Raw genomic sequence first — 25,027 nt, 5'->3', positions numbered from 1 at the left:
CGTTAAGCACAGACTCTTGGTTTCCACTCAGGTCATGATCTCAGGGTCGTGGGATTGAGCCCCGTGTCAGGCTCCTGGCTCACAGAGCCTGCTTGAGATTCTCATTTCCTCCCCCATGCTCTCTCTCTCTCTCTCTCAAATAATTTAAGATATATTTTAATTTCTCCCATTAGGGGCACCTGGGTGGCTCAGTGGCTGAGCATGGCTTTTAGCTCATGCAGTGATCCTGGGGTCGGGCCCTGCATGGAGCTCCCCACGGGGAGCCTGCATCTCCCTCCGTCTCTGCCTCTGTCTGTGTCTCTCATCTTTAATAATAATAATAATAATCATCTCCCCAACTATAAAAGCACACTCAGGAAAAAAACTTGCCCCAAACCCTTTTAACGTAACAAAAGAGATGGGATTTTAAAAATGTGTACATTTTTAAACGTACACCACTGAAATACCACTGAAAACAGTGTTTTCACTACCACTGAAAACACACTACAGAAGAAAAAAAAAGTCAAACCACAACAATAAACTCCATCCCAGCACAACTGTACTAAAAACACAAATATAAATTAAATTCCCTGCCAGCAAACGTGAGAGCAAAACAAATGCTCATTAAGTAACCTTTCTAAAAGTCACTGGAGGGGATCCCTGGGTGGTGCAGCAGTTTGGCGCCTGCCTTTGGCCCAGGGCCGGGTCCTGGAGACCCGGGATCGAATCCCACTTCGGGCTCCCGGTGCATGGAGCCTGCTTCTCCCTCTGCCTGTGTCTCTGCCTCTCTCTCTTTCTCTCTCTCTCTCTCTCTGTGTGACTATCATAAATAAATAAAAATTTTAAAAAATTAAAAAAAAATAAAAGTCACTGGAAAAATGCAGAGACGCTTTTGCTAACATAGTGGGAGAAAACAGGGGTCACATCACACACCCAGCCTCCCCCCCTTTTCCCCCCCGCCATGCTCCCAAATCTGTTTCCATCTGAGACCCCTTTTTCCTTCGATTCGGGGGTGACTGGAGTGTTCACAGTCACCACTAGAGAGGCAAAGACGAACAGCTGCCAACTAGCACCAAAGAGCCCTGACAGCTGCCATATAGACCCGGTCTCTTCACACAGGTCGGTACTGGGGCACTTCCAGGGGGGGTACAGGCGCCCCCTCCCCGGGGGGCTCCAAGGTCGAGCATCCGCCTTCGGCCCAGGGCGTGACCCCGGGGTCCCGGGATCGAGTCCCGCGTCCTGCTCCCCGCAGGCAGCCTGCGGCTCCCCCTGCCTGTGTCTCTGTCCCCCCTTTCTCTGGGGTCTCCCATGAATAAACAAAAACAAAAGGGCCATAGGATCACGGAAAACTGAATCCCCAGTCCGCAGTCTCTCTTGACCTAAGCGGTCCGAGGAGCCTGGGCTGTGCTGGGGGGGCTGCGCTCTCGGCCTCTGCAGCCCCCGCCCCGCCGCGGGCCCCGGAGGAACGGCCGCTGGGGGGCGCGCTACTCACAGCAAAGGTTACTCCACCAGGGCATCGCGCGCCGCCAGGTGGCAGGGCGGAGCCACCGGGGCCGGGGAGGCCCAGGCGGCTTCTCCCGCCTGCCCCATCGCCGGACGGCCACTGGGCCGCTGACGCCGAGGGCGCCCCCTGGGGGCCACCGCGCGCGTCACAGAGGGCGCAGCCTCCGCGTGGCCCTGGCGGCCCAGAGCTCTGGCCTCGCAAGGCTGCGAGGGGCATCATCACAATGGGATCCCTTCAACTCCAGCATGCTCGAGGCTGAACCCCGACATGGCTAAATGACAGCCAAACAGCTAAACACATCAATACTGATGGTCACGGGGCAGCCCGGGGGGCTCAGCAGTTTAGCACCTGCCTTAGGCCCAGGGCGTGATCCTGGAGACCCGGGATCGAGTCCCGCATCGGGCTCCCTGCATGGAGCCTGCTTCTCCCTCTGCCTGTGTCTCCGCCTCTCTCTCTGTCTCTCTCTCTCTGTGTGTCTCATGAATGGATTGCTAAAATCTTAAAAAAAAAAAAAAAACACAACTGATGGAGTCCTGGGCTGCCTCTCTGATCTGCATGCACTAGTAGGTGGCGGACTCCTAAATCGCAGTGCACAGCAGTGAATGAAGAGACAGCGGGATCCTGTGCACAGCAAGGGGTTTGCTTGGTTGTACGAACTTTAAATTCCTGAGTTTAGGAACAAGAACTGTGGACCTCGTGCACGTTCCCATGATGGAGTTTATCTGGAATCACAGTGCCTTTGGGCTTGAAGGAAGATCTGGACTTCAAAAATGATTATGTGGTTACTGCACTTTGGAAGACAGTTTGGCGTGTTTTCGGCAAAGCCAAACTGCCACCCTGCTCCTTGGTACCTAACCCAAATGAGCTGAACACATACATGTCCACACAAAAACCTGCATATGGACGTTTATAGGTTTATTCATAATTGAACACACCTGGAAGCAAACAAGATGTTCATTATGCGAATGGATGAATGAATAAACCTCAGAAAATATCCACATCCAGTGGTAAAAAGAAATGAGCTGGCAAAGCCATGAAAAGATAGGAAGAACCTTAAATGCATATCACTGAGGAAAAGAAGCCAATCTGAAAAGGTTACATACGGTATGATTCTAACCATATGCCATTCTGGAAAACCAAAACTACAGAGACAATTTTTAAAAATCTGTATTGCCAAGGATTGTGGAGACAGAAGGATGAATAAGCAGAGCATGGAGGATACTGTGACAGTGAAACTATAAACTAACCCTCAAACATGGGTTTGAACCATGCAGGTCCATTCATACATGGATTTCTTCAATAAGTAAAGCATAATACTGTAAATGTATTTTCTCATATGGTTTTCTTAAAAGCATTTCTTTTCCTAGCTTACCTTAAGAATAAAGTAGATCATATACCTATCATACAAAATATAATTAACTATAATCAGTAACTAATCAACTATAGTTATCAGTAGCCCTTCTAGTCAACAGCAGGCTAATAGTAGGTTAGGTTTTGGGGAGTCAAAACTTACATTTAGACTTTCAACTGGGCCCCTAACCCCCATGTTGTTCATGGGGCAACTATAAGCTATGATAAGGGTAGATACATAGGATTATTATATCACTTGTTCAAAACCCACAGAATGTACATCACCAAGAGTGAACTCTAATATAAACTATGGACTTTAGGCGATAATGATATGTCAGTGTAGTTCATGGATTATAACAAATGTACCACTCTGGTGTGAGATTTGATAGTGGGAGAGGCGATGCATGTATAGGGGACGATATAGGAACTCTCTGTACTCTCCAGTCATTTTTGCCATGAACCACAACTGTTCTAACTATACAGTCTATTTTTTTAAATGGTCATATGACTTGGCAAGTGTCATATAGTGGGGGTGTGGTATCTCTGGTGGGCCAAAGGCTGGGGGGGGGGGGGAGCAGTAAATAGGAAAACAAAGTTTGTCTTTTTAAAGGAAAAATTAATTCCATATACTTTCAAAGGGTGAAAACTCTTATTTTCTGTAAGTTGTAACATTTTACAGTCTGTAAGAGCCATATATGACAAAAGTATTTAGACATGTCAACTCCCATACTTAGATGGAAAAACCGCTATTGTGTCTTATTATGTCTGATGTAGACAGCACTTTAAATTCTATTTCAGTATAAAAAAAAATAGTTTTTGGTGGTTAGAGTCAGCTACAAAAAAAACAAAACAAAACATTTATATCCTACCCACCCACTGGCAGATATTGAGTCAAAAGATCACTCCTCACCTATCATTTTAAAACCGTTACGATAAAAACTGGATAAGGCAAGAATCTATGGGTGCTAAGTGGTAGACGTGAGAGGGAGTGGGTAGGATATTTACATGCCTAATAATTGTAAGGGTAGGGAAACCCTATATATGGGGAAATTTGTCAAAATCTTAATATCAATCTCCATTAGAGACATATGCATAATGTGTGTGATACTTCGAACAAGGACACAGCAGCATCCGTGGCTAAGAATGCATAACCTAAAGGAGAAAATAAACAAAGGAATACAGTGTAAATGGAGAGAGGAGGGCTGTATGCTTCAAACATGTCAGTGTCTTAAAAGACAAAGGCTATAGAAATGTTCCAGATTAAAAGCAGCTAAAGAATATAACACATAATACCTGACACAAGGATGGATCTGACAATGCAAGGTAAGAATTGTTAAACTGCACATTGTTAAACTAGCTGACAAAATTGGAATAAGGATGATAGATCATATACAGTTATTGTAATGATATAAATATAGGACACTGAAAATTGTACTCTGGTTATAAAACAGAATATATCTCTTGTTAGGAAATACACACTTGAGCATTCAGAAACAAATGACGTGGATTACTCATCCTCAAAGGTTCAGACAAATTTTTATCTCCTGCCTATATAAAACATAACAGGAACCTATACGCTGGTTTTTGGTTTTGTTGCCTTTTCCAACATAGAGATTAAAAATCAAATAATGAAGCAAATGAGGTAAAAATGCTAAAAGTACATGAATCTAGATAAAGGATATAGATGTTTTCTGTGCTTTTGTTTTTAATTTTTGCACCTTGTAAGTTTGAGGTTATTGTTTTTAAAAATTATGCAGGGATGTGTGAAATAGATAAAAAGGTGATTAAGAGGTACAAAATTCCAGTTATAAAATAACCATAGAGATTAAAAGTATATCACAGGGAATCTATGGTGACAATACCATGGTGAGCAGTGATTCATGTACAGAGCTGTACTATGTTGTACACCTGAAACTAATACAGCATTGTAGTTAATTATACTTCAATTAAAAAAAAAACTCAGAAGAATAGGGCATCTGGGGGGGCTCATTCAGTTGGGTGTCTGCCTTCTGCTCACATCATGATCCCAGGGTCCTGGGATTGGGTCCCGCATTGGGTTCCCTGCTCAATAGAGAATTTGCTTCTCCCTCTATCCCTACCCCCTGGCTCATGCCCTCTCACTCACAAATAAAGAAAATCTTTTTTTAAAAATGGAGAGGGTAGTGGTTGGTTGTAGAAAACATTGGTTCTTTACCTCACATTATATACCATAATGTAAGTTCTATCAATGTATTAAGGGACAGAAAAACTACTCTCTCCCAAACCCCTAAGAGAACTCAGAAGAGGGGAAGATAAAAGAGCAGAAGTTCTGGAGACAGATTTTGTTTAAGTTTCAGCTGCACCACATCTAGCACTGGGCCCTTGGGCAAATTTCCTGAGGTTTCTGTTCTTAGCATCCTCACTTAAAGCAGGTCACCTTTCATTCTTCCTGCTAAGGCTTGTTAGGAGGAAGTAACGGTTGGTTGTCTGTAAAATAAAACAAAGACTATAATTTTTTCCCCTTCATTGTCTTCTTCAGAACATGACTACTTAATTATTTTTTTCACCAATTCCAAAACTGATGTATATAAACCGCAGATTTTGAAATTTGGCAAATTGGGAATGACATGCATAAAGACAATGTCCAGAGAGGATCACTATTAATAACAGATTGTGGGAGCAGTGTGAAGAAGAGGCGAGAACGACCCCCAGACCGGCCAAAGCCCACGTGCCGCCGCATCCCCGCATCCAGCGCTTACGTCCCGCCGCCGTCACCACCATGCCCAAGAGAAAGGCTGAAGGGGATGCTAAAGGACATAAAGCCAAGGTGAAGGATGAGCCACAGAGATCTGCAAGATTATCTGCTAAACCTGCTCCTCCAAAGCCAAAGCCCAAGCCTAAAAAGGCCCCTGCAAAGAAGGGAGAGAAGGTACCCAAAGGGAAAAGGGGGAAAGCTGATGGTGGCAAGGATGGAAATAACCCTGCAGAAAATGGAGATGCCAAAACAGACCAGGCACAGAAAGCTGAAGGTGCTAGAGATGCCAAGTGAAGTGTGTGCATTTTTTTAAAAGATTTTATTTACTTATTCATGAGAGACACATACACACAGAGAGAGGCTGAGACACAGGCAGAGGGAGAAGCAGGCTCCATGCAAGGAGCCTGATGTGGGACTTGATCCCGGATCCCCAGGATCACACCCTGGGCTGCAGGCGGCCTAAACCACTTCGCTACCAGGGCTGCCCTGCATTTTTGATAACTGTGTACTTCTGGTGACTGTACAGTTTGAAATACTATTTTTTATCAAGTTTTATAAAAATGCAGAATTTTTTTTTTTAAGCTATGTTGTTAGCACACGGAACACTTCATTGTTGTTTTGGGGGAAGGGCATATGTCACTAATAGAATATCTCCGAAGCTAGATTGATAACAAGAGGGAAAAACACCTTCCCCTTCTAGTTTTGAGAAACTTCCTCTTGGCTCCCAGGAGGAGGGATCCCTTGATGTTGACACACATGAGCCACCTTGGTGGTGTGGAAAAACTAAAATTAATTTTTAATGTCCTCTTCTCCTTCTCTGCCTTCAACATAGACTTGACTCCCTTAAACCCAGAGACCTGTTGGAACCTGACCCCATGAAATGGTTCCCAGTATGTCAGGCCATCTGGACTTTACAGTGTCACCACTGAGATGGCATCCCTCAAAAGAGTTCCTTTTTTCTTAGCTGTGGATCTTCAGATTGATAATTCTGCCATTTTCATTTCATTTCCTGAAAGTCAGGGTCAGCTTGTGAAAAGTTGTTAAACAACATGCTAAATGTGAACTGTCAACCCTCACTCTAAACTTTCCCTGTTCAGAGCATCACATGAAGACTTCATTGGTTTGCAATTCATTGGGTTTTATAGTGGCTTTCTGATTTTGGTAGTCCATTGAAGAAGAGAGTTTGAAAGTTGTTGTACACTGTTAACGATCGTCCGCCCATGTCCTGCCTGAAATACCATGATTGTTTATGAAAAGTATCTTTAATAAAGCTGGATACAGTTTGAAAAAAAAAAAACAGATTGTTTTCTTCTAAGTTATTCAATAGTTTTCAAAAGTATGGTAAAATGGCCACATAATTCATTTTAACGCCCTCCTACTGGCAGATCATTTGTTGGTCTAATTTTTCACCACCATACTATGCGATGAATGTTCACGTTTAGAAGTCACCGTCCAAACCCCTGAGCAAGTACTTGAACAGAAGAGGGCAGTATTGAACAGTTTTCAAATGTGCCAAGCGGGAGGCCTTGCAAATTTCCCAGACCTGGACCAGAAGACAATTCAAAAATCTACCAATCCATAAAGCTTAGGTTCCTTTTCAAATTCTGTACAGTTTAATGCCATATTGCATCTAAGTTTTCCTTTTTGACTCCCAACATAGATACTAAGGGGAAAAAAGGGACACACACATCCTGAATTGGCTCCCTCCCCCTCCTTTATTTGCACCATGTGAGAATCTAAATCCTTTACCCCATTTTGGATCAAGTGTGGATCAAACGGAGCCACAGCCCTTTTTGTGGACTCCTTTCTCCCCCACTTTCCCAGCCCAGCTGTACACAATACATTTCCCAGGTGCTGCCTGAAGGGGGCAATGTCTAGAAAAGACCATCCTCATTCCCATCCCTATTCTAGTTTGTGGTTAGCAGCCACCTTTTTCCAGGTTTTATGTGCTGGCTGCATGATGGTTCTGAATGATTTCAAGATCATAGCCCAGTGAGCAAACCTGCTGGCCCGGTTTGGCAGGAGAAACAGCAGGCTGGTGAGAATCAGATCTTCCAGGAAGGACAGGCCAGTGTTCACCTAACCCACACTCTGCACAGCAGAATCCATTTGCAATCACACTCAGAAATGTTTCATTAATAATTTTACTTTTAAAGGACTTCAGAACCTCCTCTGCAATAGTTTCCAACACATTAGCTCCCTCTAGTATTATCTAATTATCCAATTTGTCAGATTGGATAGGATGAGGAAGATCAAAAGGCTTGATCATCTAAGCATCACTGATTCAGGGATGTACATTCCTGGCACCCAGAAAGTCCTTCCTCAGAAACAACTGGTTTTAGAGTAGGCCTTTCTGACATAACATGTTAAGTATCACTCCATGGGGGAATTGAACTATCCAAATTACCTACTATGAAGAACACGGCTATTAATCCAGCAAGTTTCCCAAATTCCTGTAAAGTCCAAAGACAGTGCTCATTTAATCACTGGTGTGGTAACTGGGCTAGAAACTCTACATTCTCGCCTGGCATCAAAGACAGCAAGAAGGCTTGGAAGGGAAGCCGGTCAGCATGTCAACGGGAGAGGCCTCTTAGGAGGCTATGGATGCTGTGCTCCACACAGATACCCCACCCACAAGTTCCACAGATGTAATAAACAGTTGCAGGTCCAAAGCCTACAGGGTCTTTTTTCACTCTTCCAAATACTTAAGAGATTAAGACATAAGAATATAACTTGTTTCTTTTACTTTCGAGGTTTAAAAGAAGAAAAGAATTAAGAAACATGTCGCCATATATTCCAAAATTTTAAGGCTTTTGTCGAAACTTACCTCTCAAATTCCCATGGCACAAATGGAGTCATTCTGTCGGAGAAAAAGTGCGATATTGCAAAAGCTGCAACATTAATTTTTTACATTTAGTGTAACCAGTGTGTTCTGTTCTGTAGGCACATCAGGCCTGCTTGAGGCCAACATCTGGATCTGGTTAACTTTCTCCTATGATCTGCAGCATTGTCCTGGATTTTTTCCAGAAATTCTCTGCATTCTAAATCTATCCCTTATATCCTACACACCCAACTCCCCATGTTGTCATGCTCATAAACCACAAAACCTAGGAGAGATGTTTAACCGGGATTAAAACTCAAAGAAGCAGAACCTCATTTACAAGAGGGGTACAGGTGATGATCATCTTGGCCCTGGCCTCAGTAATGAGGCTAAATGGTCCCTTGGACATCCAGGCAGGCATACAAAGATAAGGGCACCACTAAAGCAATATTAATATCCTTTACATGATGAGAAAGAGATCCTTTACAAGGTACTCTGAACTGTGGAAGTTGTCATCTTCAAAAGGGGGCTAAATACCCACTTTGTGCAGGATTATTACACAGAAAAATGAGAATGGGCACTCAGTAGGTGGTAGTTACTACTCTAACAGGTGTGAGGGTACTACTCATTTAATGTCTCATAAGTCCTGAGACAACTAACCTGCCTCCTTGGTATACAGAAGCAGCCATGTGAAGGATATATATATTTTTTAATCTTGTAAATGGTTTGCATAGAGGAAGGCATTATAAATCATCTAGAACTTGCATGAATATTGGAGGACTCTTCCTTCTGTTTATTTTAGAGACAAAGAATAATGCTGCCCTAATTCCTCATGATACTCCAGTTAGCCTCAATGTGTGCAAATTAGAAAAAATAGGGACAATATTTTCAAAGTATCTTACAAAATTAAAAAAGCATTTTTTTAGGCTGGTAGGGGAGAAGACACCTCCCATCATCATATCTGATCACTTATTTTCTAGGGCTTTTTTTTCCCCCTCAAATTATTTAAATAATCTCTACACCCAGCGTGGGGCTCAAACTCATGATCCGGAGACCAAGAGTTGCACACTCTCCTGACTGAGCCAGCCATATGCCTATTTTCCAGTTTTAAGCTACGTAAGGCTCATGTGATGTGATGGTAAGATGTCAAGAAAGACCAAGTACGTATGTGAATATTCAATCATTTCATAGTTCAAGTTCTACTCCCTTAATTTCACTGGTAGAGGGTTGGGGGTGGGAGCAGTCCTGTGCCTGGCAGCTTTTCCCTGCTTTCAGAAAGGGAAACTCCTTCCTAAGTACAAAAATGTTATGAGTCTGATCTCTTCCTGTTCACTGTGAAATATTCCATGCATATTCCACGTAGCACTGAAGAGCACTAGAATTACTACCTTTCACATTATTTAGATGAGTAATCTGATATTTAATTAACACTTAATGCCAGTTTTAAAAGCTTTGTTGCTTTGCAAGATTCTGACTAACTAAAGACCAGTCACTGTAAATCTTCCTTATCAGGATAACTAACGGGGGGAGGGGGAGTGTGACAGTTCAAACTCCCTTCACCCACTGCAAAATGTTTATTTGCTGTTACATTTTTGGAGGTAAGAATTTCTGTGCACTACCTTTTTACTAGGAAAAAGTACCAAATTTTGCCACATCTTCCATACCAACATTTTAATAGAAGAGAAACTCAGAAGGCAACAGATGCAATTACTTGGAGTTGCCATAAAAATGAGACCGTCCTTCAAACTGTTTCTGTTCATTTGTTAGCCCATTGGGCTTATTTGAATCAATATCTAAAAGCCCTCCCAAGTACCCCAATTTTGTTAACCTCTTAATTACTTCCAAAAAGAAACACCTTCCTTTCCCATAAGAAATCCAGCATGTGATAAAGCAAACAGTGAATATAATATGGATCATGCTATACACAAAAAGCACCCAGAAGATATAATCATAGAAGGCCCACCACCAACCGTGACACCCCACAAACCACACTCTCAAGCAGCCTCTCTCAGGGTTTGGCATGTCTATGTTTCATTCAGAGAAAAAGCAATGATCTGGAAAAAATGAAACATTTTGGTTTTAATTTATTTTATTTTGTATAGTCTATTTAATAATAGATTCTAGCTATCTCCTTAAACATAAGTGCAATACAAATGGTAGAAAGGCTTACAGCATTACCTTGAGAAAGGGATTCTAAGGAAATCCCAAAGTAAAACTAATCTATAGGAAATGAGAGATATTTTTAGTTTTGCTCATCTTTCACATTTATTTAAGATTCCACAGAAGAAGCAGGCTTCGCAGAAGCCATGATATTGAGAAAAGTGTGGAGTCTAGAAATTCTACACTGTGTTCTTAAGAAAATATGTTGATCCGGTGAGCAGTGATGTCAAATAGAATAGAGCTGGTGTTAGAAATCTAAAGTAGCCAATAGGCATTTTATTCTTGAATGGGAAAGGAGACAGGAAAAAACAGGCAGGCAGGTTCCTAAGGGGTCAGGCTAGAGCACAACTGCATAAACGATCAAATATCAGCTGAGAAGAGCTGTCAGTGTTTTCTACAAATCTGATATATGTGATTCATTTGCTAGAGGTACAGATTAAGTATTATAATTCATACTTACAGCCAGATTTCTAGAAAGCATGCTTTAAACACATACATCCTCACTATTAGTGCCTAAATGCTATGACTTGCTAGCTATCAATTTTATACTGTGTTCATCAAAACCACCATTTAACCAGAGCTAACATTTTAGTCTCCTAAAACCACAAAGTGCATCTTCACTGGAACTTTCTAAGAAGCAGGTCAAAATGCCAAATACTGTAATTTCTCAAAAACAGGAACTTAGGGGCGCCTGAGTTGGCCCAGGTCCTGGGATCCAGTCCCCCATGTGGATCCCCGCAGGGAGCCTGCTTCTCCCTCTGCCTCTGTCTCTACCTCTGTGTGTGTGTGTCTCTCACGAATAAGTAAAATATTAAAAAAAAAAAAAAAAACCACAGGAATTTACTTTTTCAGGACTACAACCAGGGATTAGGCTTTCACATTCACCCCAGTCTAACACGTATCTCAACTGCACTCAAGGTCTCCCCCCTAATACAGTGAGGAAGATTCCCACGTAGGCAAAAAGCAAACTCGGGGTGCGCTGGGTTCTTTGAGCCCCAGAGAGGGCTCCTCTCATTGGAAAGTCTGCAAACACAGAAACGAATGCCCATCAGCGTGCTGGGCCAGGGGCCTCGAAGCTCTCCGGGCAAATGCAGGTTAGAGGGAAGGAGGGGGTTACTCCACCTGCCGCGGAGGCAGAACCCCGGGGCCTGGCCTGGGCCTTACCTGTGATCGTGATGATCCCCAGCATATTTCCTCGCGCACCTGCCTCCAGATGAGAGCGACAGCTGGTCCTCGCCCTCCTGGGGCGCTCGCCCACCCCGTGCAGTCCTGCTGCGCCCACCAGGGAGGACTCAAGGTGCCTGCGCAGCCTCGGCCAAGAAGGGACGCGGGATGCACCTCCCCGGCTGATTATAGGCGGCCCCGCCCCCGCCCCCGCCCGGCCCGCCCGCCGCGCCCCGGCCTCGGCCCCGCCAGAGGGTCACGTGCTTCCCTTAAAGAAGGGGCGCGCCCCCTCCCCGGAGCTGGTCCCCGTGCACGGTCAGCGAGGCTCCGCAGACACCGGGGAGGGTGTAAAAGTTGCACCGAATAACCCAGAGTCAGCAGCATTTTATCTGAACCGTTACTTCACTCCTGGCGCCGACGTGCTTTTTGTGTCCCAGCTCGTAGCATGACTTAAAGCCAATAACGGCACAGAGCACTACCCTCTCCTCCTTTCTTTCTTTCTTTCTTTTTTTTTAAATACCGCGTTCTGTATCCTTGCTTGTGTCAAGGCTGATGAGGTGCAAAACGCGGTCTGCTTTTTCGCACCTGGAGTATTGTGTAATCTCCCCATCTGCTGGACACACACGAGCTGCACGCACCGGAGGGCTGGCAACTGAGGTCAGTTGTCCCGTTTCTTGCAGGCTGCGAGAAGGGGGCTGCAAAGCAAACTCTACGTCTCCAATGCTCGATCAAGGCACCTTGTAAAAAGCCCAATAGGAGCAATAGGGTTGTTTTTTCTTTTTTAATGGTAGAAGCTAACTGAAAAAAAAAATTTTTTTTTAAAGATTTTATTTATCTATTCACGAGACACACAGAGAGAGAGGCAGAGACACAGGCAGAGGGAGAAGCAGGCTCCACGCAGGGAGCCTGATGTGGGACCCGATCCCGGGTCTCTAGGATCACACCCTGGGCTGCAGGCCGTGCAGTGCTAAACCGCTGAGCCACCCAGGGATCCCACTAACTAAATTTTTAAATCAAACTATGCCATATTCCAAAACATAGACACTGTCGTATCTCTAATAGTTAAGCACACAGCATGAGAATCGGTCAGAACCTACACGGAATATTCATGAAAAATTCCAGGCAACCCCAAATTCTCAAATTCCTTCTTCCTGGAGGTTTAGAATGTTCCATGCAAAGATACAACATGAGTGAGTGATGAACAAGTCTTACAATTTTGACACGCTCTTGTATGTCAATGTTAGACCCCCTGGCTTCCTCTCCTTTTCATTCTTGCCCTGTTTATCACTCCATGCCTTGCCTGCCTTGCCCCATTACCACTGGCTCTTCCCCTCAGCAACAAAAGGAAAGTTTTACCATTGCTGCTCTTCTCTTCAAATGGAAAGGCTCAGGTCTTATTCATTACTGCTTGCAGGGCAGAGAGGCCTGGGAGGGAGCGGAGAGGGAGCAGTATAGAGAAGGGTGGAGAAGAGTCAAGAAAAAGGAGTGTGGGGATGCTGGCCCACACCTAGTTGCTTCTTCTGGCCACCAGGAGGCGCAACGCACCAGGGTCAGACCAAAACTGAGCCAAATTAAGGAGGCAACCTTACTAGTACTCAGATCAGTGTTACAAAAATCAGCTCCAGCCTCTCCGTTGACAGGGCTTCCCTCTTATACTCCAGTAAATACCCAGCCTGGCTGTAAATGCCCCCAGGGAACCGAGTGATGAGCTCCTTGTCCTGACGCCTGGGATCTAATGCCCAGAGCAGCCACATCCTAACCTTTCATCTTCCCTAGAGGACTCTTAAGTGGGGTTCACAAATTGCCTCAATTATACTGAGCGTCTGGTGTGTGTGAGAGATTGCTGGTGGAATGGCCCCTCTGTTGTCCACACAGCTGAGGGGTCCAGGCAGCTCTGAATCCTCCCGTCTCCCCACTTACGTCCCCAGCCCCAGCCCTGGGGAATCCCGGCTGTACAGACTGTGCACAAAAGGCTGCATTTGGTGGTCTACATTAAATGGTCTACGGCCCTCCCAAGCACGAGCATCAGCCCAAAGTGTGTGTCCCCGGGTGGAGCCTACATCCCCCTTCCCTGAACTGTCCCGAGAGCCCAGGCTACCTCAGGGATCTGAGGTCTCACTTATGCATCATTTCTCAGCACTGGCTGTTGGGGACAGCACATGGCCATCATCTGGTGCCACCTCAGAAATACACACGTTCCACTGAGAGGTACATTGGCTTTGAGCTTACTTAACTGTATTATTGGGTCCTTTCCTTCCTAGAAGTCTAATATCTAACAAAATCAGCTGCTCCACTGAGCTGAACTAGAAGAAACCTCAACTGGTTACCAGTTTAAGGCCCCAAACATTTACAGAGATAAATATATTGCTGTGTGATTTTCTTAAACGTCTTCTCTTTTTATGACATTGCTAAAGACATTACCACATCTGATCCAGTATTCCTAAAGAAGTAGTTAAAACCACAAGGCAGAGCAGGTGATCAGGTGGCAACTTGCTGACTCTCTTAGCAGCCGGTTCTGCTTTGATCTCCACCCCTGAGTAATCAAGGACAGGGCGTGTGGCGCAGCTGCCGCCCCCGTGTGTCTGCATTTACAAAGAAAAGTCATCAATCAGTATGAAAGCAGGAGTAAAGCTCAGACCTCTAAGGTCAGTACACTATGCAGGAAACTTTGTTATTCCTTCCATTCCATGTTCTTGTTAAATCAAAATTAAGATGGTAACTGAATGAGAACGAGAAATATAATATTTGGGGCTTACGAATTTGAATGACAATTTAATAGTTTTGTAACAAATAACTCCAATAAAAAATGGGCAAAGTGGGACGCCTGGCAGGCTCAGTGGTTGAGCAGCTGCCTTCAGCTCAGGGTGTGATCCCGGAGTCCTGGGATCAAGTCCCGCATCAGGTTCCCTGCAGGAAGCCTGCTTCTCCCTCTGCCTATGTCTCTGCCTGTGTCTCTCGTGAATAAATAAATGAAATCTTTAAAAAAAAAAAAATGGGCAAAGGCTCTAAGTAGACATTTCTAGAAAGTTATGTACAACAAATGGTCAATGAGCACATGAAGAGACACTCAACCTCATTAGCCATTAGGAAAATACAAATTGAAACCACAATGAGATACCAATTCACACCCACTAGGATGGCTTTAATCAAAAAGATGGACAATAATAAGGAATCAAGAAATCAGAACTTTCATACATTGTTAGTGGAGATGTAAAATGGTGGAGCTGCTTTGGTAAACAGTCTGGTAGTTCCTCAAAATGTTAAACATAGAGTTACCATATGACCCAGCAATTCTACTCCTAGATATATAACCAGGGGAAATGAAAACCTACATCCATGCAAAAATTTGTACAGGAATGCTAATAACAGTATTCATTATTCATAGTAGCCCCAAACTAGAAGCAACCCAAATAATCATCAACTGATGCATTAAAAAAACAAAATTAGATAGATCTGTATAATAGAATGTTATGCAGAAATAAAAAGGAATTAAGTATGCATGCTATAACATGGATGAACAATGAAAACATTGCTAAGCAAAAGAAACTAGTCCCCAGGGGCACCTGGGAGTGGTTGAGTGACTTCAGCTCAAGTTGTGATCCTGGGGTCCTGGGATCAAGTCCCACATCAGGTTCCCCACAGGAAGCCTGCTTTTCCCTCTGCCTATATCTCTGCCTCTCTGTGTGTCTCTCATGAATAAATAAATAAAATCTTTAAAAAAAAAAAAAAAAGAAAAGAAAAAAAGGAACTAGTCCTCAAAGAGCACATATTGAAATACTTTAAAATTTATTTGGGAGCAAGAGAAGAAAAGACCGGGAAGGATCAGAAGGAAAAGGAAAGAGAATCTCAAGGAAACTTGGAGCTCAATCTCACCACCCTGAGATCACAACCTGAGCCAAAACCAAGAGTCAGATACCTAATTGACTGGGCCACTCATGTGCCCCTTGAAATATTATTTAATTCCATTCATATGAAATGACCAGAAGGGGCAAATCAACAGAAAATGGATTAATGGTTGCAGAACCAGATTGGTGGGGAGAGAAGGACTGACTGCTAGTAGGTTTGGGGGTTATTTAGGAGAGGATTAAAATGTTCTAAAATTCAAAGGGGTGATGGTCATCCAATTCTGTGACTACACTAAAAACCAATGAAAAATATACTTTAAATGGGTCAATTGCACGGTATATGAATTATATCTCCTTAAAGCTTTTTTTTTTTTTAAGGAATTTATTATATTAATTCTGAAGACTCCAAGGGACCATGAGAAGCTCTGGAGGAGAGCTGACACATAATTTGAACTGTGATATTTAAAAGGCTACAGGGGCGCCTGGGTGCCTCAGTCAAACACCTGCCTTCCCTGCCACCCCACCCCCAATTCATGCTTGCTGTCTCTCAAATAAATAAAATATTAAATAAATAAATAAATAAATAAATAAATAAATAAATAAATAAAGTAAGTTACAGGGAAGCAATGCCAAGGAGCATGATTCATGGACACAGTGGTGAGCAAGCTGAGCAAGGCGTTAGAAGTTACGCCCTAACTCAGAGATGCCCATAGAGGGCAGGTGAAGTCGTGTAAATCCTTGAGATCATCCGAAATGGAACCACGATGGACATGGACAGAGATTAGAGACAATCAAGGAGGAAGTGGCATCAGAAGCCAAGGGTGCAGAGGATTAAAGATGGCAGAGGAGGACAGCAGCCTGGTGCGTCACACAAAGCAGGGACACAGATCAGGAACTCAAAGAGGCCTCAGTCGGGAAGGGGGGGGGGGAATGGATGGGGGGTGGGAGGAGTGACTAGGAGACAAATAACCACCATAAAGATGAGTGCTTTACTCTTTCTTGAGAGGGAGGGGACAGGGGCCCAGACACCAGAAAGACCACAGATACTGGCTGCCTTCAGGGGAGCTTGAATATTAAACTCAAATATGAGAACCAGGGAAATGGGGAGGTGGACAGCAAACCCAGGCCTCTACACCCCCTTTCACTGCTTTTCCAAGGTGGCATTAAAGTTGGAGGGAAGGCAACCAAAAACCTGTGAAGTCTCCTCCTCTGGTAAGAAGAGGGCCGGTGAGATCCAAGGGAGCGTCTTCACCACTGTGGCTCCTTTAAAAGGCTTCAAGGGGTGCCTGGGTGGCTCAGTGGGTGAAGTGTCTGCTTCCTCTCAGGTCATGATCTCAGAGTCCTGGAATTGAGCCCCACATCAGGCTCCCTGCTCAGCTGAGAGCCTGCTTCTCTCTCTCCCTCTGCTCCTGCTCCCTCTCTCTCAAATAAACAAAATCTTAAATAAAAGGCTTCAAGATAATCAATCTAAGGGTGAGCTCAAAGCTGCTGAAAGAGATGAACACAGACACTATCTCGATGATGTTGGCAAGTCACATGCAGGATGGGTAGGTTCTGCTGGGCTCTGTCTCCATGCTTTATAAACCCCAACGAATACCAGCTAATCGAATTTTATGGTCCAGCTGAATTGGACATGTTTATATAGACATGGTTACTCTGACTCAAAATCCTCAAGACAAATCATCTGAGTAGTTCCTCAAAGGGTCTGTCATAATACAACAGAAAAGCTAAAGGGGGATTTAAAAATCACTTCACAAGACAGCTAAAAAAAAAAGAAGCGAGGGGAAAATATGTAAAGACTCAATACAAATATAATAAAAATGAGGTAAAGTATTTATTTCTCCCTTTATTGAGTCCATACATTTTTATATTCTTTGATTTGGCAATCCTGTTTCTATAAAATACACTGCACAAGGAGCACAGACTTGTGTATGAGAATATGTATTGCTTGGGGTGTATAATATTTGAAAAGCCTAAATGTTGTACTAGTAGGAAAATGGTGTCTCTAACCCCTTCAGTGGAGTATTTGGCAAAAGGAATATCTTTGAAGCAGTTAATGACAAAGAAAATGGCTACATGGATATGTATGTCTACACCTTTGTTCAGGGCAAAAAAACACCATATAAACTATATATTGAATAGAATCCCAATTCTGCTTTTTAAAATGCATATATATCTGTGAGGCTGAGGAACAAAGCCCAGAAAGAAAAATAATAAAAGCCAACCATAGTATAATGATGGGCAATCTCAACTCAATATTTTCCTTTTTTTTTTTTAAGTAAGCACCACATGGGGCTTGAACTCACAACCCTGAGGTCAAGACCCGAGCTGAGACCAACAGTCCGATGCTTAACCAACTGAGCCCCCACAGGCGCCCCAATATTTTCCTACATTTTACAAATCTTCCACAACTTTGTTGCTTTTATGGTTAGAATGCAAGCACATTTGACCCCTGGCTTGGGTTGGACAGGGTGGTCCAGCACTACTAGATCTTGAACCCCAGAGCAATGCCTCTGATATTTTATAAAAACTGCACAGTGGTCCAAAATACGATCTCCAACCCTCCAATCACTGGAATATAGAAATTAGCAAGCTGACAGCAGATTAAAAGTATGATCTTTTAGGGCAGCCCCAGTGGCTCAGTAGTTTAGCGCCGCCTTCAGCCAAGGGTGTGATCCTGGAGACCCCAGATCGAGTCCCATGTCGGGCTCCCTGCATGGAGCCTGCTTCTCCCGCTGCCGGTGTCTCTGCCCGCCCGCGCCCCCCTCCCCCCGCATCTCTCATGAATAAATAAATAAAATCTTTTTTAAAAAATGTGATTTTTAAAAATTATGAAATAAGAAAAACTTGCTTCACTACCAAATCCAGTAAGATACACGAATAGGAATAAATTATTTGCTGAGTGCCTCATGTTCAAATTCTCCATTCATCTTAAGTCTGAACACCCGTCTTTAGTATTGTCAAAACAGGATTCCAAAGTTTCAAAAGCTGAAGCTTCTAGTTCTGACTCTGTTGGCTGTATGGTAGGGGCCAAGTATTGAAGTCTCTGGGCTTCAACTCATGGGAGAATAAATAGATCACTCACAGTAATGTTATTCTGAGATACAAATGAAAGTTAACATTAGCACTACTGAGTATGTTCTAGAAGCAGAATAAGTGTTAGTTATCAGTTCACTTTAAACCACGCACTTCTCAACAAGGGTGATATTGCTTCCAAAGGGAAGAAAACTGGTTCAGAATGGGGAGGTTATGTGTGTATGAAGCATAGATAGATAGAGATATACTGTACATAACAAACTGACATACATCTTGTGCTATTCAAATGTTATGGGGGTTGCTAATAAAATATCTAAGAATATCCCTTACTGGAGCAATAATTTAAAAAAGGTGGAGAAATACTGTTTTCAATACAATAAACCTCATTTTAAAGAATCCTTTGAAAAATATTTCTGGAAAGGCAAGAATGCCCCTTTATTATCAATTTCTCAGGAATGCATCCTAAGAAGAGAAGTATCATCTTGTGCTAGAAGTAATCACTCTGAGCTTCTTTTCCTCTCACTTTTCCAGAAGAGAAAGACAGGATCTTAATTTGCCTAAAGTTGTAGCCAAAAGGAGTCAGGGAGTTGGGGTGGGGTGGTGGAAATTAGCTCAATGTAGACTTGGTATAATGGTGATGACCTGCCTAGCACCCACTGGCATTCCACATCTGTTCTCCTTAATCACAATGTGAACCCCAACCAAGTCACATACACAAGGTCAAATTTTAGATTAGCTACATCAAAATGAATTTTTAAAAAATCAAGGTTAATTTTATGATGCTTTATTTAACCCAATATTAACATAATGTTATGGCAACATATACTCAAAATAAAAAATGATTAATGAGATATTTCACAATCTTTTTTTTTTTTTTTTTTGTACTTTGAAACCCAGGATGTATTTTATTCACAAAGCACATCTCAAATAGGATTAGCAGAATTTCAAGAGCTAGATAGTGAGATGTGGCTAGAGAACAGCTCGGAAACTTCAAACATAACTGAACATTTCCTCTTTTTCTTTTTTTCCATTTTTCTCTCTTTTTTTTAAGTAGGCTCCATGCTGAACATGGGGCTTGAACTCATGACCCGGAGGTCAAGACTTGCAAGCTCTATCTCTGACCCAGCCAGGATCCCCAAGTGTTCCCCTCTTCCTTCCACTTTGCCAATAACAATTCTATACCTTTAATTTCCTAGCCTTCTAGATAGAAATTATTAGGATAATCACAGAAAGGCCCTTAACACCTCAGTTTCCAATTTAAAGCTGGGCTCCTGTGCAGGAATCTTCCCTTGATTGAGCCCTTAAATAAACCTAACTTAGTTGGACTACAGATGAGTTCCTGGTGACCTTTACATGGCAAGGAATAAAACAAATAGATTTAATAGGTAGGTACACCTTGTCTTTTTCATTTACTCTTAGTTTGTTAACATGAGTTAATATGTTTAAAAATCTATTATTTTTCCCACCAACTTCTACTGTGATCATATACATCGAGAAAGTGCTTTAAATGATTTTTTTTCTTAAAAGGTCAACCTATATTTAAATTGGCATAAAAAATAATTGCAAAGCAAAAATTGACACTTGCAGAAGAAATACATTTAATCACATATGTAGTCACATAAATTACAGCTTACTTACAAAGATGACTTTTTCTACAAATCTAGACTGTGTTTGAAGTATATAATTTTTTTAAGTCAGTGTAAAATTTACTGTCTAGATAAAGAGTAAATTCTAGATAACAGCATATCTAACTTTTACTCCCTCCAGAAAACATACTCCTGGATCACCAAGACTAAGTGCATAAACTCCAAGGTCAGAAAAACAGAGAAAAGATAAGAAATTTGCAGTGGCAACTGGTTTGACCACCTCCATTTACGTGCATCCTAGACTAGCAGTGGATAAAGTAACTCAATTTATGCTACAGAAATCTCCAAAAGCCTCAGGGCACCTAAAGCAAGAAGACTGGTCAAAAGTCCCAAGACGTGGATGAATGGATGAACAGAATGTGATATATACGTACAATGAAATATTACTCGGCCTTAAAATGGACAGAAATCCGGTCACATTATTACAACTCACCTAGGCCTCAAGACTTTATAGACAGGGACAGATTCCTCCTATAGGAGGTACCTAGAGTAATCAAATTCAGAGACAGAGACAATGGGGATTGCCAGGAGCCTGGGGGGAGGGAGGAGGGAATGGGACATTTTTTTTTTTAAAGATTTTATTTATTTATTCATGAGAGACAGACAGACAGAAAGAGAGAGAGAGAGAGAGAGAGAGAGAGAGAGAGGCAGAGACACAGGGAGAAAGAGAAGCAGGCACCATGCAGGGAACCTAACATGGGACTCGATCCCTGGTGTCCAGGATTAGGCCTCAGGCTGAAGGCGGCGCTAAACCACTGAGTCACCTGGGCTGCCTGGATATTTGTTTTTAATGTACAGAGGTTCAGTTTTACAAGACAAAAAGGGATCTGGAGATGGATGGTGGTGTTGGCTGTACATACATGGCAATTTACTGAATGCCACAGATCTGGGTGCTTAAAAGTGGTTAGAATGGCAAATCTTGTTACATGTGTTTTACCACAATCAAAAAATTGTTATTTAAAAAAAAAAAAAAAAAAGACCCTAGGTTTCCACTACCATACTTGGAATAGCCAGATACTCTTCATTCACCTGTCCCAGAGATGACAAGAGTGAAACTTAAAAGTCTCCAGGCCACAGGAGTGGGAGGTGGAGAAAGCAGAGACGCGAAGGCACATTAGAGCAGACCATCATGAGAAGGAAGTGAGTTTATGCACCCCAGTCCCAGACTCTCTCCCTTCCTAGGCTCCAAAAATGAGCCTGAACAATGAAACACGAGTCTTCCTGGGGGAATTTGACGAGCCCAAGTAAAGACATGTTAAGATCACGCAGGGATCCCTGGGTGGCACAGCGGTTTGGCGCCTGCCTTTGGCCGGGGGCGCAATCCTGGAGACCCGGGATCGAATCCCACATCGGGCTCCCGGTGCATGGAGCCTGCTTCTCCCTCTGCCTGTGTCTCTGCCTCTCTCTCTCTCTCTCTCTCTAACTATCATAAATAAATAAAAAATTTTTTTAAATGTTTAAAAAAAAAAAGATCAAGCAGATCACCATCCAGGGATGGCCGTTTTGCCCCAGTAACATAAATACCAACTAATTTTTATTGTTTCTTCTTCTTTCTTTATTTTTAGAGAGTGAGAGAGCATACAGGAGCAGGAGTGTAGGGCAGAGGGAGAGAATGACAGAGAATCTTAACCAAGCTCTACGCCCAGCATGGAGTCGGCTGCGGGGCTTGATTTCATGACCCTGAGATCATGAACTGAGCCAAAATCCAGAGTCAGACACTTAAGCCACTGAACCACACAGGTGCCCTCCCCCAAATCAATTTTTAAATATGACAAATCTGCCCCCAAATCAGATATGTAATGAAAACACCTGTTATGAAAGACAAAAAAGCAATTTGGAAGAGACAGAGGCTATGCAGAGAAATAAACCTTCAGAGCGATCCTCAGAAAAGTAATATAGCCAAAAAAAACCGATACTTCAAAAATGAATGTTTAGAAAATAATTAATTCTTACCAATTAATAATAAAATAATAAAATGAAATCTAGTCTCTAGGACATCACATCTTCCCATGAAATAAGAGTCAAACAGAAGATCAATAACAGAGGCAAAAAAAAAAAAAGTTTTAATGAGGCCCATTCTAGAAGGTCTAAAATCTGAATAATAGTAATTCCAAAAAGAAAACAAAGGAAAAAGAGGGGAATGGATGAAATAATTTCTCAGAAGTGAAGGGCATGGGCTTCTCAGCTGGAAGAACTCCTAAGACCTTTTAGAAGGTCTAAAATCTGAATAATAGTAATTCCAAAAAGAAAACAAAGGAAAAAGAGGGGAATGGATGAAATAATTTCTCAGAAGTGAAGGGCATGGGCTTCTCAGCTGGAAGAACTCCTAATGTCACCCAGCGTGTGACAAATGGATTCACAAGGAGATCCATCACTGTCAGACTTTCAGAAGACTTTAAGGACAGAAAGGACACTGCGAGCCATCCCAGGGATTAAGAAGCAGGTCGGCAATGGCTTCCAACAGTGAGACATGTATCAAGACAACACTGAGAGAATCCTAATGTGTTTATGTGACGAAGGGAAACATTAATGCAACTGGTGTATGTTTATGGCCAAAATATGACACACAGGAGGAAAATCTTACTCTTTTGTAAAAAGTTCATTCACTGAGTTTAGTGAGGCCACTGAGTTGAGGGCTCTGCAGGAGGCTACTAATGTGGAAACTAAAGAATCCTCCATTTATTTGTGACAAGCAATTACTTGCAAAGTGGAGATGATCTTACTCTCATCTTTAGCTCGTGATGGGTAAATACCCAAAGAGTGGCTGTAATTCCAACATTCGATATACATACCCATTGACATTTTCTTCACTCTGCTTGTCTTTGGCTCATTTAGCAACATCCTTGATAAGGAGACTCCTTTGTATGCTTCTCCATCAATGTACTTATCTCCTCTCTAAGCCATTCTTTCAGTACATAATTTGTGGTCTAAAGCAAACTAAGTCCTCACGTTCTAAAGAGCTGGAGACATTATTCTTAAAAGGAGGGAATATTGAAACTGAAACCCAGTTATGCTTGGCAAGCTTCCATCAAGCACATTCATACTCCAAATATATAATAAACCCTAGCATTTTTCTTTAAATGTGAGACAGCTTATTTTCTCTGCAAATGTTTTGCCTAAAGTAGAAAAGATTAAAGCAAAGACAGGATAAATGTTTTCAAATACTTAGAGGGCCACCATGTGGAAAAGGGAGGGGAGTTTGTTCTATGCAGTTCCAGAAGGCAGCACAGGGAACAGAGGAGAACAGCTGGGGGGTGAGAGGGAGGCATGTTTTCCCTGAGGTGGAGTAACTGGCTTCCTGTTATGGAGAAACTCCCTAAATTTGTGTTTAAGCAGAAGATCCTCCAGCGTGGGGACAGGAGCCTGGTCTAGACCACCTCTAAGTTTTCTTCCATTTCGGCCACTAAACCAGATTTTAAAGTTAAATCAATCATGCAGGCAGGTGTTCTGGGCTGAACTGTGCCCTCTCCAAATTCATACGTTGAAGTGCCTAATGCCCAGCACATCAGAATGTGCCTCTATTTAGAGAAGGGATTAAGTTTAGAAAGCCAACCTGATAGGCATCCTTTTTTGCCCTTTTTTAAAATGACAGGTATCCTTGTACAAGGAGACTGAGATGCACAGAGGCCAGTAATGTGGCCAGTAATGTAGGAGGAAAGCCTGGACACAGCCAGGAGGTGGCCATGCATAAGCCAAGGAGAGGCCTCAGAGAAAGTACACCTGCTGATGGACTTGGACTTTGCAGCCTCCAGAACTGTTGAGAACAGAAAGTTCTGTTGTTGAAGCCACTGCTCTGTGGTACTTTACAGTGGCAGCCCTAACAAACTAATATAGCAGGATAACCGCCTCGTGCTTATGTGTCAGTCCACACACTGCACGTCCATGTTAAAAAGGTTGAAAGGGATGCCTGGGTGGCTCAGTGGGTTAAGCATCTGCTTTTGGCTCAGGTCATGATTCCAGGGTCCTGAGATTGAGTCCCTGCGTCGGGCTCCCTGCTCACTGGGGATTCTGTTTTCCTCTTCCTCTGTCCCTCAGCCCCACTCGTACTCTCTCTCTAAAATAAATAAATGAAATCTTAAAAAAAAAAAAAAAGCAACTATAACTATTTTAGGTGAGTCTTCACAGTCATTTATGATTGAATGACAGTCTTTAGGGCAAACAGATAATCGCATTTATCAATATCTGTCACTGAATGGGGCCATAACCAACCCTATTACATAATTCCAATCTCCTATATAGCAGGAGACATGTTACCTTTCTTTCATACCTAAATGATTACCTATTGAGACATTCTTGAATAAATTCTCCCCTCTTAAACTTTTTGTTCATAAATTTAAACTTCAGGGGATCCCTGGGTGGCGCAGCGGTTTGGCGCCTGCCTTTGGCCCAGGGCGCGATCCTGGAGACCCGGGATCGAATCCCACATCAGGCTCCCGGTGCATGGAGCCTGCTTCTCCCTCCGCCTGTGTCTCTGCCTCTCTCTCTCTCTCTGTGACTATCATAAATAAATAAAAAATTAAAAAAAAAAATTTAAACTTCAAATCTAGAAGACGACTTTTTTTTAAGGTTTCTTTTTTTTTTTTTCTTTTTTAACGTCATCTCTACTCCCAACAGGGGACTCAAACGTATGACCTTGAGATCAAGACTCGCACATTCCACCCACAGAGCTGGTCAGGCCCCAAATCTGGAAGGTGACTTTTGAGATGAGACTATAAAGTGTTTTTACAAAAAGGCATAATGAAATTACCAGGTCGATTCCCACCTGCCCAAGGTCACCAGGGTGACTTC

At 42.8% G+C, this 25,027-nt stretch overlaps 2 protein-coding genes across 3 annotated transcripts in view; one reads left to right on the top strand and one right to left on the bottom strand.

The window, feature by feature from the left end:
- The window catches only part of AKAP12 (A-kinase anchoring protein 12), a 98,789-nt gene that overhangs the window by 13,127 nt on the left and 60,635 nt on the right, over positions 1-25,027 (bottom strand). The window contains exon 1 of one of the 2 annotated variants that reach the window (XM_041742619.1): positions 11,713-11,898. The exons of the other annotated variant lie outside the window; for it this stretch is intronic. Coding sequence (XP_041598553.1) covers positions 11,713-11,737 — 25 coding nt within the window. The 5' untranslated portion in view covers positions 11,738-11,898. Of the gene's footprint in view, positions 1-11,712; positions 11,899-25,027 lie in introns of those variants that run through there. 2 annotated transcript variants of the gene reach the window in all.
- Positions 4,876-5,861, top strand: LOC121484024 (non-histone chromosomal protein HMG-17-like). Its single transcript, XM_041742620.1, has one exon. The coding sequence runs from the start codon at positions 5,592-5,594 to the stop codon at positions 5,859-5,861; it is 270 nt and encodes an 89-aa protein (XP_041598554.1). The 5' UTR covers positions 4,876-5,591.

This window comes from Vulpes lagopus, chromosome 2, assembly GCF_018345385.1.
Source record: "Vulpes lagopus strain Blue_001 chromosome 2, ASM1834538v1, whole genome shotgun sequence".
NCBI lineage: Eukaryota > Metazoa > Chordata > Mammalia > Carnivora > Canidae > Vulpes > Vulpes lagopus.
This window is presented reverse-complemented; position numbering and strand designations above follow the sequence as displayed.

What these genes read in the sequence shown, in the direction of transcription:
- LOC121484024 (XM_041742620.1), top strand. Translation starts at nt 5,592, where the DNA reads ATGCCCAAGAGAAAGGCTGAAGGGGATGCTAAAGGACATAAAGCCAAG.